Here is a 15,700-nt window from a genome sequence, read left to right on the forward strand (position 1 = left end):
CCTCCAAATTCCTCTCTGGTAAAGAGCCATATTGTAGTTCAGTAACATGGAACAAATGAGAGGAAACTTTGCCCCGATCTCCTCTCTGTGGCCCAGCTACTGCTCATGTGGGTACTCTTGGCCCTAGGAAATGAGAGAGTTCCTTATTTGAAGTTGGCCAGGTCTAGAGGGCAAAGTTCCCCAGCTGTTGCTGTCAAGGCAGAGGTAGGTGGTTATTTTCTTTTCTAGGCCAGCCAACTGGGGACACAGGAGAGTTCCAATTTGTTGAGGGCTTTGGATAATAGACTACTGAGATGGGCTATAGACCAATGAAGGGCTTGCTTGGGAATTGTCTGTATTCCATTTTTCAATAAGTAACAGTGGATTTATTGTTCTTGGGCTAGGGGTGGGTGGGCTAGTGTATATGAGTGACACCCCCCACCACCACATCCAGACTCTTTCTGTTCCTTAAACCCTAAATGATTTCCTGAAACACAGTTTTCAAGGACAGGCTTAGACAGGGCCTTAGTTCTTTACTGGGGACCACATCTTGAAATACTCTCTCACCCAGGCCAGCTCCTCCATTCCCGCTGAGCTGTGGGGCTGCCTGGGAACTTTCTGCTGACTTTGGAGGCTTTATTTTCAGGTTCTTGCCTTTCAGACTAGACTACCCTCCTCTCTTCATTGATACTGAGGAGGCCAGGCCCAAAAGGAAGGCAGTGGGTGCCCACTTCTGTGAGCATCCTGTGTGGCAGTGGATCTGGGCCTGCAGCTCCTTGTACACATTTGGGTCCCAGATTACTGTTAAGGAAAATGAGAGATTTTCTTTGATCACCACTCCTGCCCTATACCTATCACCTTCAGCCCTGGTCATGCTATTACCCTTGCTACCCCTACTGCCAACACACTGAAAATCAGGAGAACACAGACCCATGATCCTGTCTTCAAGACTCACATTTTATTCTGAGTTGAGTGGTGGTAAGAATAGAAGTCCCTTTGTGTTGTGTTTGCTTTTCTTCCTAATTTTTTAAACCTAAGATTTTTTGTCTCCACAGTGAAGTTCAGGGAACCACAGGCTGCTTTCCCTTGAGATGCAGCCACAGTGGAATGACAGAAACTCTGAGCAGGGATTCTGGAGACATAGGTTCCAGTTTAGTTTCAACTGGACAGCATCAGATTGAAGGAGAGCTCTTTCTTGTTCTGGGGCAATGCTCTATATATGATACAGGAAGCATGAACCGTTCTAGCCTCTCTGACATATTTATTCCTAACCCAGACTGAGTTCTTTTCCACCAGTTGATTTATTTAAGAAACATTTATAAACAAATATTTCAGTTAAATATTTGGAGTTATGGGCCAGCCCCTGAAGATGGTAGATTGGTATGACTCCTTTCCACCTACCTTCCTGGCCTCTGTGCCCACTCTTCACCTTGCAGGCCTCATTTACCCTGGAGAAGCTCTGAATCCTTGCATCTCTGTCTCCTTTTGGGCCATTGCATTGTGTCTTTTTCTTTACCTGGGACATTTGGGTGCTCTTCCCCCCAACTCTCACATCTCCCTTTTTCAAAATCCTTATCTTTAGATACCCTGCAAATACCACTTTGAACTGTGGTTCTGTATTTCCACAAAAAAGTTTCTTCTGTTCTGGTATGGTATTTCTTAGGGTTTCCTTTGTATGTAATAATTTCCCTGTTATTCAGTAAGTACCTTGGGGTCAGAGACTGATTCTATAGCTCTACTGCAACCATAGTTCCCTAAACATAGTATTCCATTAATATTGGGTAAACTGAAATAAATTTATAGAGAGCTCCTTAACCTGGAGTCCTTGGGCCTCCATGAAGTCTATGGGTATAATTTGAAGTGGGAAGGATCTATGAAGATGGATGGAGGAAAATTTACATATTTGTTTTCACTGACTTCTCACTAAAATTTAACCCTTCTTTCAGTTATGAATTTAGGCCAAAAAAAGGCAGTACCTGTGACTTTGTCACCAAAGGAAATCTAAGATACTTTGATATTACAGTTTAGTTACTATAGATTTTTCAGAATATCATTTATGCTGAAGACAAGATTGAAATTACAGTAATAATAACTAATAAGAACCAGTGTTAGGTAATTATATAATATAATAATGAAGAAGTACATATTAAATTTTGGTAACTATTTCAATGTAATTGGTCTCTTTGTATCTACTTTATTTCATGCATTTACAAATTTCTGAGAAGGCAATCCATAGACCTCACCATACTGCTCAGAAAGGTCTGTGGCACAAAAAAGTCAAGATGTAAAATGTTCCCACCTCTGAGTCTGTATACTATGCTATATCTATCTCTTGTATCTCCTTGCTTAATATTGTTCATTTAGCCAATATCTTGTGAGTACCCACTGAGTCTTAGGTACTAGAGAAAGTGAAAGTGAAGTCGCTCAGTCATGCCCAACTCTTTGCGACCCCATGGATAGTAGCCTGCACCAAGCTCCTCCGTCCATGGGATTTTCAAGGCAAGAGTACTGGAGTGGGTTGTCATTTCCTTCTCCAGGGAATCTTCCCAACCCAGGTATCAAACCCAGGTCTCTCACATTGTAGACAGACACTTTACCATCTGAGCCACCAGGGAAGTCCCTAGATACTAGAGAGGTAACTCTAATTAAGATAGAAGCCTCAAAATGAGGATGAAATTTCTCAATATACTAAAAGGGCTGTTGTCCCTTTTCTACTTCTTATCTGCCAAGTCATTGGTGTTTTGAGGGCTCCCCTAACTCAGCTCAAGTGTGATTTAAGGCTAGATATTGAAGCCAATATGGATGTGAGACTATGGATGTATGGATGTGAAAGTTGGACTATAAAGAAAGCTGAGCACAGAAGAATTGATGCTTTTGAACTGTGGTGTTGGAGAAGACTCTTGAGAGTCCCTTGGACTGAAAGGAGATCCAACTAGTCCATCCTAAAGGAGATCAGTCCTAGGTGTTCGTTGGAAGGACTGATGTTGAAGCTGAAACTCCAATATTTTGGCCACCTTATGTGAAGAGCTGACTCATTTGAAAAGACCCTGATGTTGGGAAAGATTGAGGGCAGGAGGAGAAGGGGATGACAGAAGGTGAGATGGTTGGATGGCATCACCGACTCAATGGGCAAGAGTTTGGGTAGATTCCAGGAGTTTGTGATGGACAAGGAGGCCTGGTGTGCTGCAGTTCATGGGGTCGCAAAGAGTCGGAGACGACTGAGCGACTGAACTGAACTGAATTGAAGCCAAATTCTAGTCCATTGGGCCTCATTCTCCCTACCTTATGAGGGTCCATTATATGGAGGTCACTGGATTGGCAGGGAGCCTAGGTAACACTGAGTCAAAGTGACTAATCTTGCCTCCTGTCTCTCACTGGGGTACTTGCCTTACTTGTTCCTGCCTTCATGGCCTTTCCTGTCCCATTGTCAATCCTGAAATAGATTTCCTCCTTGGCTCCCTGGTGAGATTTATTTACAAAATTGTTCCCCAGGCCTGGTCCTCATCAGAATTGTTTAGCTGGCAAAATTGCTGTCTGGCCCCTTCTTCCCCACTAGCTGACCCCTGTGCTCAGGAAAAGCCCATAGGTATTAGAGACTGATAAGGCTTAATGTTTTAGCTACTCCATGGGGATTTGTATCTTTGACAATTCTACCTTTATTCCCCTCCAACAGATTAAGTAATACGTGAGCATCGTAGAAATGTAGATTAGTTTTCTTTTTAATTTAAAGAAGGGAGGATGCATTCATAAGATCACTACCCAAAACCCAAGACTGACTAACACTTAGGTATGATTCCAATAACCTCTCTTTGAATACTTTTTATAAAATTGAGCTCATGAAATCTTGTTGCTTACTCTTTCTTAATATTACTGAGGTGTTTTATGTGGGCATGAAATAATCATTATGAATATTTTATTTGACCATGTGACAAGCCATCATGTGGCTATATCATATAGGTTACCTAAGCAAAATGTCCAACAACTAAAAAACTTAATCTTTGGAGGTTCTAAAGGGAGAAGATATATATATATATATACACACACACACACCTATGGCTGATTCATGTTGAGGTTTGACAGAAAACAACAAAATTCTGTAAACCAATTATCCTTCAGTTAAAAAATAAATTAAAAAACCTTAAGCTTTGGTTTCTTTTAATGGAGGCATTTTACACTTTGATGTAAGAGAGATTTGACATGTTGGCTTAAATTGTGAGACTTGGACTTAGATCTGAATTCAAACCCTGTCTTCCCCACTTACTAGCAAAGTAACTTTAGACAAATATCTAAGTATTCATGCCCAATGTGGAGATACCCTGTTTCACAGGATGATTATGATTATTGGGATAGTACATATAAAGTGCCTAGTGAGTAGTGAGTCTTCATACATGAAAGCTGCTGCTTATTGTTACTGTTAATACTGTTACCACTGCTACCAAGTTTTCAGCCAAAGAATCCTATCTCTACTGATGAAATATCAGCTATCATTGACTTTGGCTAGGTGATCTATTCCTAAGAATAGAGGGTGCTTTTTCTAGTACGTATGAAATACTTTGTGTTTCCATCTGGGCCTGTCCCTGTCCCTTTTCCCTCTGCTTACTTGGCTTTGGTAGCACCTCTGTACTGCTCAAACCTATCTCTGTTGAGGGCCCTTTCCTCTCTTGTGCCTAGGGAGACCAATGAGACATATATACAGGAAGTGTTAACAATGCAAGACAGTATATAGAACCACAGACATCAGCACTGAAACGGCTATTGGAGATTGCCTAGTATAATTGACAAACTCCATCTCCTGCACTCCTGCCCTTGCACAGGTGAAGGGAACTAAGGCTCAGGAACGGGATAAGATTTATTCAAGGTTGTAGAGTAAGCCGCTTATGGTGCTAGGCTTGGAATCCAGTGTTCTTTATCCTGCCCTTAACTTGCCTCTATGAAGAACAGTGCTGTAGATAATCCAGGCTATAGATCAGAGGTGGGGAGAGAATGCTGTGGGCTTGGAGCTGGCTGATGTAGGTGGAGAAGGCTTCCTGGAAGAAGTATAGCCAACATTTGTTTCCTTTTGATAGTAGGTTTATTTGCATTCATTTATTTTCCCCTTGATAAGCACTGCCTTGTAGCAGTGGGGGGTTTGTCTTCAGTAAACTGGTTGGGAGCAGAGGGCTAGGTTACTGTTTGTTTTAATGGTCTCCCTTCCTTCACACCAGTATCTAAATTCCATAGGTTCCTGCACCTTAGTTTCTTCTCCTGTAGTTGGACAGAGACTTATCCCAGGCTCTGTTGAGCATCAAGCCAAACAACTGACTCATCTCCTTTGATCTAATCCTAGATCAATGTACGTGTGACCACCATGGACGCTGAGCTGGAGTTTGCCATCCAGCCCAACACCACCGGGAAGCAGCTGTTTGACCAGGTAAGGGAGGACTTATTGCTTCTTAGCCTCCCACTTCTCCCAATAGCTTCCACTTTTCCCAAAATGCCCACTTTTGAGGAATCTCTTCTCCTACTCACTCCTACAGCAGAGGTCAAAACAAAGGCTGACCTCAGCCTTAATGAAGTAGGCAAATTTTAACTCTGGAAGCCTATATCTTGGATGGCCCCAATCAGTCCTATCCTTGGGACTAAACATGGGAGAAGAGAAGCAAGTAGGGTATGACTGTGCTAGATACTTTAAAAATGTCAGCAGGCAGAGCCCTTCTCTCAACTCTGAAAGATATAAGTGATTCTTCTCTGTTTTAACAATGAGGCTCAGAAATTAAATTATTTTATTGCACTCAGTTGGTATCTGCCTGGGATTTGAACCCCACATTCTTGTCACTGTACAACATGGCTTCTGTCACTTGGTTTTTCTTCCTACTAGAAAGGAACCAACATATTCTCCCTGTAGTAGTGTGCTCTATGTACATTTCCCTCAAGGAATATTGGGACTTAAGATACCACAGTGGGTAAGAAATGCAATAAGAGGATACCTCAGCTCCTATAAACCTGACATGGAGATAATACTGAAGTAGTCATCCCCATCTACAATCCAAAGAATGTCCCTTCATTGTGAATCACCATTGTCAGAAAGGATGTGCTATATAACAGCCAGGTGGGGGCCATAGAATCCAAAGGAATGTGCCTTTTGTGACCAGACTTCCAGGAGTAAAAATGGGGCTCTCATCTCCAGAGACTGGAATCCCTCCAGACAGGCCATTATCCTACTTCCACACCAGCCTCTGGCGAGGTGAGAGTCTGACATTGTCCTGGATGTTGGGACCACATGTCCCCTTAATGGATTTTCCATGCCCTCCTGCTTCCCTTTCTCCTTTGCTCTCTGTGTATGTCTGCTGTCTGAGAGCTTACCCATACTTGGGAAGGGAAAGGAGGAAAGAGATTATATTCAAATAAGATCATTCTATTACTATGAATACATCTGACTGGTAAGAGGAGAGGATGGAGATGGGGATGGTACAGGGCTGTTTTCCATTCAGATCTCTGTGTAAAAAGAAGGAAAGTATGGCTAGAAATGTGAGACAGTTTGGGCATGTCTTCTGAGTCCCTGATGTCATATGGTAGAGTAGGAAAATTGCTGTCTATGGCTAATACAGATGAAAGTTAACATTTTGTCAAGGGCTTCCTGTATGTCAGGTACTATGCCAGGCATTTTGTATACCATATCACTTGACTATCACAAAGCCCTGTGAGTGCAGGGATTAGTACTGGCCCCATTTTACAGATGAGGAAACAAAAATCTTCATATTCTTAGCTAGGCCCTGGGAAAATTTATTGAACCTTTTTGGGTTAGTAGTCTTATTCCCCCACCACGTCGCCCCCACAACCAAAGTGCATCTAATGTCTACCTCACAGACTTTTTGTGAGATTATGAAAGGGTCTATTATTTGTATCTCACTTGCTACCCAGTGGCTTGTAAGGATATATAAAATTCAAAAGGATAAATTAAAATAGGTGAGAAAGACTATAAAAAAGTGCATATAGAGAAGAGTGTTATGTGAAGCATCTGACGTATAGTAGAGATGTAAATAATGATAGCTGTCAAACGCCGTGACACTTCTTGTCTCATTAATCAGATAGAGTTGAGAGATCGGCTTGAGGATCCTCAGCGTATGTAACTGGATTTAGCTGAAACTTGCTTCTTCTCTGGAGTTTGTTTTGTATCAAGTGTTGTAAGGTAGTCATTGATATTTAATTTGAGAAAGTAAAAATTAGAGGAACATTTAAACACACATTTACTACAATTAATGTACTGGCATTCATATAGTTCACAAGTGATTACAATGCTAATCTTGAATATGACATTGCATTTTGATTATATTAAAGTTTTGCCTTCTTTTGCATGCAGGTTTTATGTTGGAAAGCTTATAAAGGGATAGCCTAGTGAACTAGAAAGGGCACTAAATAGAAAGTTAGAACTCTCCTGATACCTTACACAAACCTTTCCCCTCTTTGGGCTTCAGTTTTCCCATCTGTACAGTATCTAACTGATACCTCAAATCTGGTTTTCTCTCAGAAATTTATGGCACTTATTTCTGTAATCCATATTTGTTCTTTCCCATTTCTAACCCCACTATTTGGATTTCAGATGACCCCTTTCTGTAAAAAGGAAGGAAATGCTTCACTTGAGTATGATTTGCAGTTGGCATATACCAGGGAATGGGGAGGGCAAAGCTACCTGACAGCAAGGACAACTCTTCCTGTATAGGCTTCTTACTGTCCCTGGGACAAAAAGGAGAAGGTATCCATACCATAGGTAGGCTGTTGGGCCCTTTGCTTCAGACGGGAATATCATTCTGGGCAGCAGCTGTAGAGAGGAGAGTATGAGCCATTGTGAATTTTATAGTCCAGCTAGGAACCAGAGGTTCCCTCAATCTCTGCCTAGACTCATTCCCAGAGCTCTGGTTCTATGCCTAATCTCTCTCAAGTAAATGACACCATCCCCTGCCTTCAACACTGGGGTCTTTGTCCATTTGCATTGGATGGGGTAACTGTGGAGGGTGAGGAAGGTATAATTTAGAGACTAGGGCAGAAAAATCTTTGAACAAAGAAGTTTATTAACTTCAAAAACCACAAGGCCAGGTTATTCTTTGTTAGTGTTTGTTTGGTTTGCGTACTGTGGATGTGGTTCTGAGGGAAGCCCATATGGTAGGGATTCTTGGCTGGATTGGTGTGCTAGTTCTAAAAGCTACTGCTTCCCCAGAAAAGCCCTTGAGAAACTTGAATCTTTCGTATGGTTGGAGAGAGGAAAGAGAGGAAACCGCGAAGTTCATGATTTCCCAACCAGGAAGATCAGTGTTTTGAGAAAAATCATTTAGTGAGTACCTACTATGGACTAACTTTGGCTCAGTGTTTTAAACCTTGCAGTGACCCTGCTTATAAGAAGTGAAAGAACACACTCTAGGTTATATAGTTAGTAAATTGTAATATGGAGTTTAAATTATAGCTCTGAGTGTAAATAAAACAATACTTTTCCCTACTGTGCTACTCTGGGGTGAATGAGCCTGTTTGGCTCAGAGAAGACTCAAGAGGATATGTATTCTCTGTCTTGAGGTCACTGAGGTGCTATCATTGGAAGGAAGGGGCAATCATGTTCTGTGATGTCAGAAGGAACAGAGCTGGGACCCCATAGGTGAAAAGTACAGGACAAAAAGATTTGAACTCTGACACAGAATTGAGCATCTGGCACTCTCAGGGCCAAGGCAAGTCTGGGTGGGAATCCTCAGACCTGTGCATGTTCACAGGCCACTGGGGGGGGTTGATCTTTTCCCTCTCTCCAACTTGATGAGGCATAAGGGAGGAAGTCTATTATGTTTGACCTTCTTTCTGGGAGATCAGGGGCCTAGGAGAAAGGAGCTGGACTCCTTGAGAGGGACTGACAAAAGCTTTGGGGCCATCCTGGAATCCAGCAGTTGTCTGGCTGATGACCAGAGAGGAAGCTGACTGGAGACGAAGCACCCTCCTTGGCACCGGTGATAAATAACAGGCAACAATGGGACTCCATAGCTTGAAGAGGCCCAAGGCATGGTGGGAAAGGGAAATGGGGCCCATAGTTCTTCTCAGTTGCCTTTGTCTCTTGTGAGCGCGGAGGAGTGAGAACATCTAGGGAGGAGAGAGAGAACATTTTTCTATAGCAATTTTTGTCACTTAGCCCCATTTCTAAAACCTGAGGTTCATCCAAGGGCTCGTGATTACTTAGGTGGCATAAGTTCCACTTTAAGAACCCTCTACTTGTCTCCTCCTCAGCCATGGTCTCTAAGCTCTAGCTCTAGTCTAGCTCTACCTGTCCCCTCCACTTAAGGTTTTGAGCTGTGGAAAAGAGGTGAAATCTCAGAGCATCCATCCTATTCATTGACTGATTCAATATTGACTGAAGGTCTACTGTGTCTTGAGAAGGATCTCCAGCCTATCAGATAAGGAACTTGGAGTTACTCACCTTTGGAAACAGAAAAATACATGCAATTCTCCTCTCACGTTGAATGAAAAAACATCCTTGAGACTCAGGTTGTACATAGAGATGGTATATAAAACATGGGATTTAGAGTCAGCCTTGGGTTCAAATTCTATCCGGCTGTTTAGCCATGTGACCTTGGATGGCTCGTTTAGCCTCTTAGGACTTCACTTTTCTCAGTCAAATAGTAATCACACAATTTTAGAGATTTTGTAGTCTTATTTAATCCTCGAATAAGTAAAGTGCCTGGTGCATAGCAGGCATTCTAATGTTGCTTGTTCTTATTAAGAGCTAAATAAGTGGGTGGAATTCCCCCTGGGAGTTCAGATAATGGAGCCATGAAATCCAGAGGCTTTTCTGGCTCAGTGAAGGTCTTAGGATTTGTAGACTCTGTATTGAAGACAGCAATCCTCCTTTTTCCATTTTTATTTTATAAAATACCTAATATCTGTTATCGTAATAGTTGTATCTCCATCTTATAGAAGAGGAACTGAGGCTTGGAGAGAGGAAAAGACCTGTTTAAGGTCAGATAGCTAGGACATGGTATAATGGTTTGAATCAAGGCACATAGCATTTGCAATTTTCCCAGTACCTTTTGTCAGCTGTGTCCTCTGTGACTTCCCCTTTCTTTGCCTGTTTCCATTCTAAAAGCAAAGTTTGGTCCCTATATTTAGAACCCTAGATGAACGTGCTCTGTGTTATAGAGTAGATGCCCACTTGGGCACAGTCAGTGTAGGGTAACAGAAGCAGAGATGGTGACAGCCTCTCCTGGAACTTTCCAGTTGTGCACTGATTTGCTTTCAGGTAGGTGATTGATGCAGCTACTGCCAAGCCTGTAATGGCCTCGGGTATTTGGGCATTGGTGCAGTTTTGCACTGGAGAAGGCAATGGCAACCCACTCCAGTACTCTTGCCTGGAAAATCCCATGGTCGGAGGAGCCTGGAAGGCTGCAGTTCATGGGGTTGCTGAGGGTCGGACACGACTGAGCGACTTCACTTTCACTTTTCACTTTCATGCATTGGAGAAGGAAATGGCAACCCAGTCCAGTGTTCTTGCCTGGATAATCCCAGGGACGGGGGAGCCTGGTGGGCTGCCGTCTATGGGGTTGCACAGAGTCAGACACTACTGAAGCGACTTAGCAGCAGCAGTGGTTTTGCACATAATTTCTCATGCACTTAAGGCTCAAGCCTTGCTTTCCAATCCTGCTCTTGGCTTCTGAAGTGATTGATTATGTCACTAGTTTATTTATTCAGATAGATGCATAGAGGATATGGGGAGGGGGCTTTGGGTTCTGGAATTGGCCTAATATTCTCTGCCCTCCCCAGATCTCCGATATAAGTAGCCTTCACATGCAAAAAGAGGCAAACAGGAGTTCTTTCTTACTTATGATGCTCCTGGTAATTAGTTACAATTTTCTGAGAGGCAAGTCTATTTCCCTCATGGAACCCCAGTTTTCTAGTTTATGCTGCTTGGATCCTGTAATGTTCCAGTCTGTTTTGGGGGTTAGTATTATGTGGCTGAATAGAATCCACAGCCAGTGTTTTGCAAACTAAAGTCCTAGCCCCCCTCAAGGTGAATGTGCCAGGTTCCAAGAGGTTCACAGAGCTGTAGGCTGAATGTGATTTACTATCTTGGAGCATCAGTTGTACTTGTAGATATCTATTTTATTATTAAAATATAGATATTTAAGGAGTAAACAGTAAATTTTGCACAAATTATTAAGATTAAACCTTCAGGCTTCAAAGAAATTATGACTTACAGCCAGCCATCTCCTTGTATTCTGACACTTCCAACCCCACCCCCACCCCCACCCCCATCCCCTGGGTATATGCATTCATTATCTTCTGTGGCTTAAAAATGTCTTCCATGGCAGCTTTGAGAAATACTAGCTCAGGCCAGATGAGCTTGCTGTCTGAAATCAAAGGGAGCAAAGAAAGAATTCTTTTTCTTAGAGATGCAGCCACTTCTCAGAGTGGAATGGTAAAGAACCTGCTCATTGGAGCCACAGATGTTTTCCCAGAACCAGTACCTAGATACTCTTTCCCACTAGAAAATGAGGTTTCTCTTTCCTCTGAAGTAAGTTCTCAGCTGGAGGCAAAGCTTGAATCAAGCTAAGCTTGGCCTCATTCCATATTTTAGGATTTGAAAATGGGGCCAAGAGTTGCCTGATCAAATGATTCCCAGCACCCTGTGGACCTTAATTGGAGATTTCCTTACAGCCTGGGGTCCACAAGTCATCAGTTTTATCCTTTGTTCTTTTGCAGTCTCAGTTCTGACTTCAGACCATATTTCCTTTACCCAACACACTCACTTCCTTACTTTGGGACTTCAATGGAGGCTAAGAGACATTGCTCTCTCTCCAAGCCTACAGTCTAAGGAAGTAGAGCATTTATATGCATCTGATTTCTTTGTGTTCATAGGGAAGAGGCAGTGCTCAGAGAGATTAAAATGCCCTGCTGATCCTGATATCTTTTCTTTTGATATCACTTTAGCTATTACTTTATCCTCAGAGATACTCTAAATGCTGGAATTATTTTAGCTCCCATGATCCTCCTCTCATCATACCCCTAACCATCCCACTAGTGAAGCAGACAACATGGTGTAAATAGAGGCTAAGGAGCTCACTCCTGGGACCTGTGGAACTGATTGTGTGGTCTGTGCCTGCCTCACTTTCTTTTAATTCTGGTGTCTCTTGAGTTTCTACACCTGGGCCGTTGGTACAGGCAAAAGCTTGTTGCTACCCTACTAGTTCTGTTCCCAGTCTGCCCTGCCATGACCTAGCATCCTGTCCTAATGGTCCATTTTCAACATCTTCAGTGGGTCTTTTTCTATCCTGGGGCTGCATTGTTTCTTGGAACTTATTTCTTTACACCAATTGCACCTGTACACACTATGTTCTGCAGCCTTGTGGAAAACCATTAATTAGACCCTATCTTAGATATAGGATGTAAGAGGTGCTTAAAAAAATCTTTCCTATCCACATCCTCTCCCTTTATCCTCTGCAAAAAAAAAAAAAGTCACTGTCACATTTCAACATGACTACTTTGTATTCTCCATCTAAAACCTGATGGTAATGCCTATTGACTTAGACTCAGAGACTCACCTTTCCATCAAATCCTGGAAGTCTTGATCTTTCCCCATATAGTACACCTTCCCTCATTTATTTTTTTCTAAGCATGTTCCTAGTTACCCAAGTTGTCAAGAGGTATGTGGGAAATGGGGCTGTATTTCTTGGTCATTTACAAATAACTTAATTAGTAAATTGGTAGAACTTGAGAGCATAAAGAAGTCATTTAAGCCACACCACTCATAGTAGATGGGGAAGCTGGATAGATGAGGAAACTGAGGCCCAGAGAAGGAAATGTATTGCCTTAACATCACACAGCAAGTGGGAGACAGAAGTGAGACTTCCACTCAGGTTTCTTGATACCTGATTCAAGCTATGAAAGGGGAGGGTAATCATCATGAACACCCTGGTGAGCAATGAAGGTTAATGTCTTGGCAATATGGCTTCTCTCCAAAGTGATTGTTGACTGAACCTAGTGGGAAAGCCAGGAGCTATATGTAGATGCAGAGGTAGTCAAAGTTCATTTTCTGGCTGGTATATCTGGACCAAAAGAGAGACAAGGCAGTTAGTCACTTGGGAACCCCAAAGCTTCTAAGCTCTTTTGAACCTTTGGCCTTAGGAGATAGCAAACAAGAGAAAAAGGGTATAGGTTTTAGAGTCATATAATTAGGATTCTAGTCTAGACGCTATGGTTTTAGACAGATTGCTCTCTAAGCCTTATTTTACTCATTTATAAAGTAGAAATAATAACTATCTCATGATTGTTCAGTGTTTGGTACCTGGCACATAATAGGTACTTAATAAACATGATCTACTTTTTCCTTGAGGCCTCTGAAGCTCTAGATTGTAAGCTCTGGGAGTGACTATGGGTCTGGCCTGGCCTTGGATGCATAGTAGAAACTTTGTGGATACAGTGCAGTGTGTAGCAACGCTGGGTCCCTGCTACTTGTTTCTAACTCCAGGTAAATTTCTTCACCTCAAATTCCCCCTCCCACCCCAGTAGAAGAAAATATAAAGAAGACTCCCTGACACCTCATTAGGATATGGCTTTATTACCTCTATCCCCAGTGGTGGGCATGCTAGGGTTGAGCCACCAGCCAGAACTATTTACATGCTAATGTCATGGACTGGAAAACAGACCCTGTCTATCTTTTCCTGGCTGTCTTTCCTTTCTTGCCCACTGCTCAGCCAAAATGCCCAGTAGCTGAACACCATGGGGCCCTTCAGCTACTATACTCATTCCTACTGTCAACCTGTGTGAGTAGTAAAGGAGAATCATGACTGAGCTCTAATCAGGGCTGAAAATAAGCATCTTAGCCTCTAAGCACAGCACAGGTTTGGGGTTTATAGATACCAAAGTACATTTTTTCTTTGGGCATTGTAAGTAGGACTTAGCCTGAAGGGTATGGGCATTATTCCTAGTTGCTAAACATAAAGAAGGAGTCCAGGAGAACAAGATTCAGGAGTTAAACCAACAGTTTATACCTTCAGCCTTTACCTTATCCTGGGAGTATGGAGCTGCATGGCATAACTGAGTGGGATGGTGATGGCAAAAAGCACTGAATTTGAATGGGTTTGGAGTCAAACAGTCCTGACTCTGCTACTCACTAACTGAACCTTACTTTTATTTATCTGTAAAATGGGTCCAGTTGTAATTAATCATAGGGCTATTGTGAAAATTCAAGGAGATAATGGATATCAAGTTATTGGTGTCTGGTAGTGCTTATAATTGATCTAGTCCATACCTCAGCAGAAGTATTTGATGCAGAGAGATGTTGACATTATTTCTTAGCTACTGCCCAAGTGTATTTTATTTTCAGACCTGGGTGCCTTATATCCTTTAAGGTCAGGGACCACATGGGCTCCACATTTGTCTCCTCTGTGCCTGGCACAGGGTAGGCACTCAATCAATGGTTGTTTTCTGTTTTGCCTTTCAGGTGGTGAAAACTATCGGCCTGAGGGAAATTTGGTTTTTTGGTCTGCAGTACCAGGACACTAAGGGTTTCTTTACTTGGCTGAAACTCAATAAGAAGGTAATTGCTTACTCCACTGCCACATTTGGAATTCACTCTTCTACTAGACTTTGCTCAGGAGTGTAAAATGTGCAAGCTGGCAAATTTAGGGCATGTAGGGCTCCATTTTTCACTGGGTGGTCTCTCAACCGCTAGATCAGAATAAGGGCAGAGCTCTTGCTCTGTCTCTATTTGGATTTGTAACAGCGAGAATGGCCAGTGTCCAAGGAGGATGGGACCTACTTACGGATCATAGCTATCAGTAGTTCTTCTAGAGGAGATTGGTATCCTTTTTTCCTTTCCAAACTCAAGGGCTTTAGGAAATTTGTTAAACAGAGAGTCACAGACTATCGAACTGGAAAGAATCTTGAAAGTCTCATAATCTTGTCTATTTTCTTGCCTATTAACTTATGCCTGCACCCCATAAAGATGTGTCCTTCTTTCTTAATTTTCTCAGTTGAACTCCAAGTGAGATGGTTTAAGTATAGTGAAAGTGAAGTCGCTCAGTTGTGTCCGACTCTTTGCGACCCCATGGACTGTAGTCCACCAGGCTCCTCTGTCCATGGGATTTTCCAGGCAAGAATACTAGAGTGGGTTGCCATTTCCTTCTCCAGGAGATCTTCCCGATCCAGGGATTGAACCCGGGTCTCCCGCATTATAGGCAGACGCTTTACCGTCTGAGCCACCAGGGTTTAAGTATAGGTCCATTCAAACTCTCCACATCCCAGCAGAATCTCTGCAGGTACATGGCAGTTCTCCATCTCATCATCCTCAAACTGTCTGACTTTGTCCTTGGCGGTCTCCATACAGTCCTGTGGCTTATTTTCCCGATTGTGTCTAGGGGGTGAGTGCCCCACCTTTTGCTGGCAGGGTCTTCTTTTCCCAAAGAGTGGAGACTTTTGCTGGGAAAATGTGGAACCATTAGTAGCCAATTTCAGGCTTCAAAAGACAATCTGATTTGTCCTCTTTTCTAGTCAATTCCCAGATCTCAGTCATACATCCTAGTCTTTACTTTGTTGATTTATGGAGTTGGAGGAGAGTCTTAAAAGAGGAGTTTCTTAAAACTACCCTCAGAATGTAGGGGCAGTTGGATATATTGTCTGATGATGGCTTAAGAGCTTATGACTATCAATAGGTGTTAGGCTATTTTAAGGAGAAATTCCCAATAGGAGGCAATTATGGATGTGGGCTTGGGTCCCT

At 42.5% G+C, this 15,700-nt stretch overlaps 1 protein-coding gene across 1 annotated transcript in view; it reads left to right on the forward strand.

The window, feature by feature from the left end:
- MSN (moesin) overlaps positions 1-15,700 on the forward strand; it is a 74,112-nt gene that overhangs the window by 44,774 nt on the left and 13,638 nt on the right. Inside the window, exons 2-3 of the mRNA XM_006069965.3 lie at positions 5,306-5,389; positions 14,426-14,521. Coding sequence (XP_006070027.1) covers positions 5,306-5,389; positions 14,426-14,521 — 180 coding nt within the window. The remainder of the gene's footprint in view (positions 1-5,305; positions 5,390-14,425; positions 14,522-15,700) is intronic.

Source organism: Bubalus bubalis, chromosome X, assembly GCF_019923935.1.
Source record: "Bubalus bubalis isolate 160015118507 breed Murrah chromosome X, NDDB_SH_1, whole genome shotgun sequence".
NCBI lineage: Eukaryota > Metazoa > Chordata > Mammalia > Artiodactyla > Bovidae > Bubalus > Bubalus bubalis.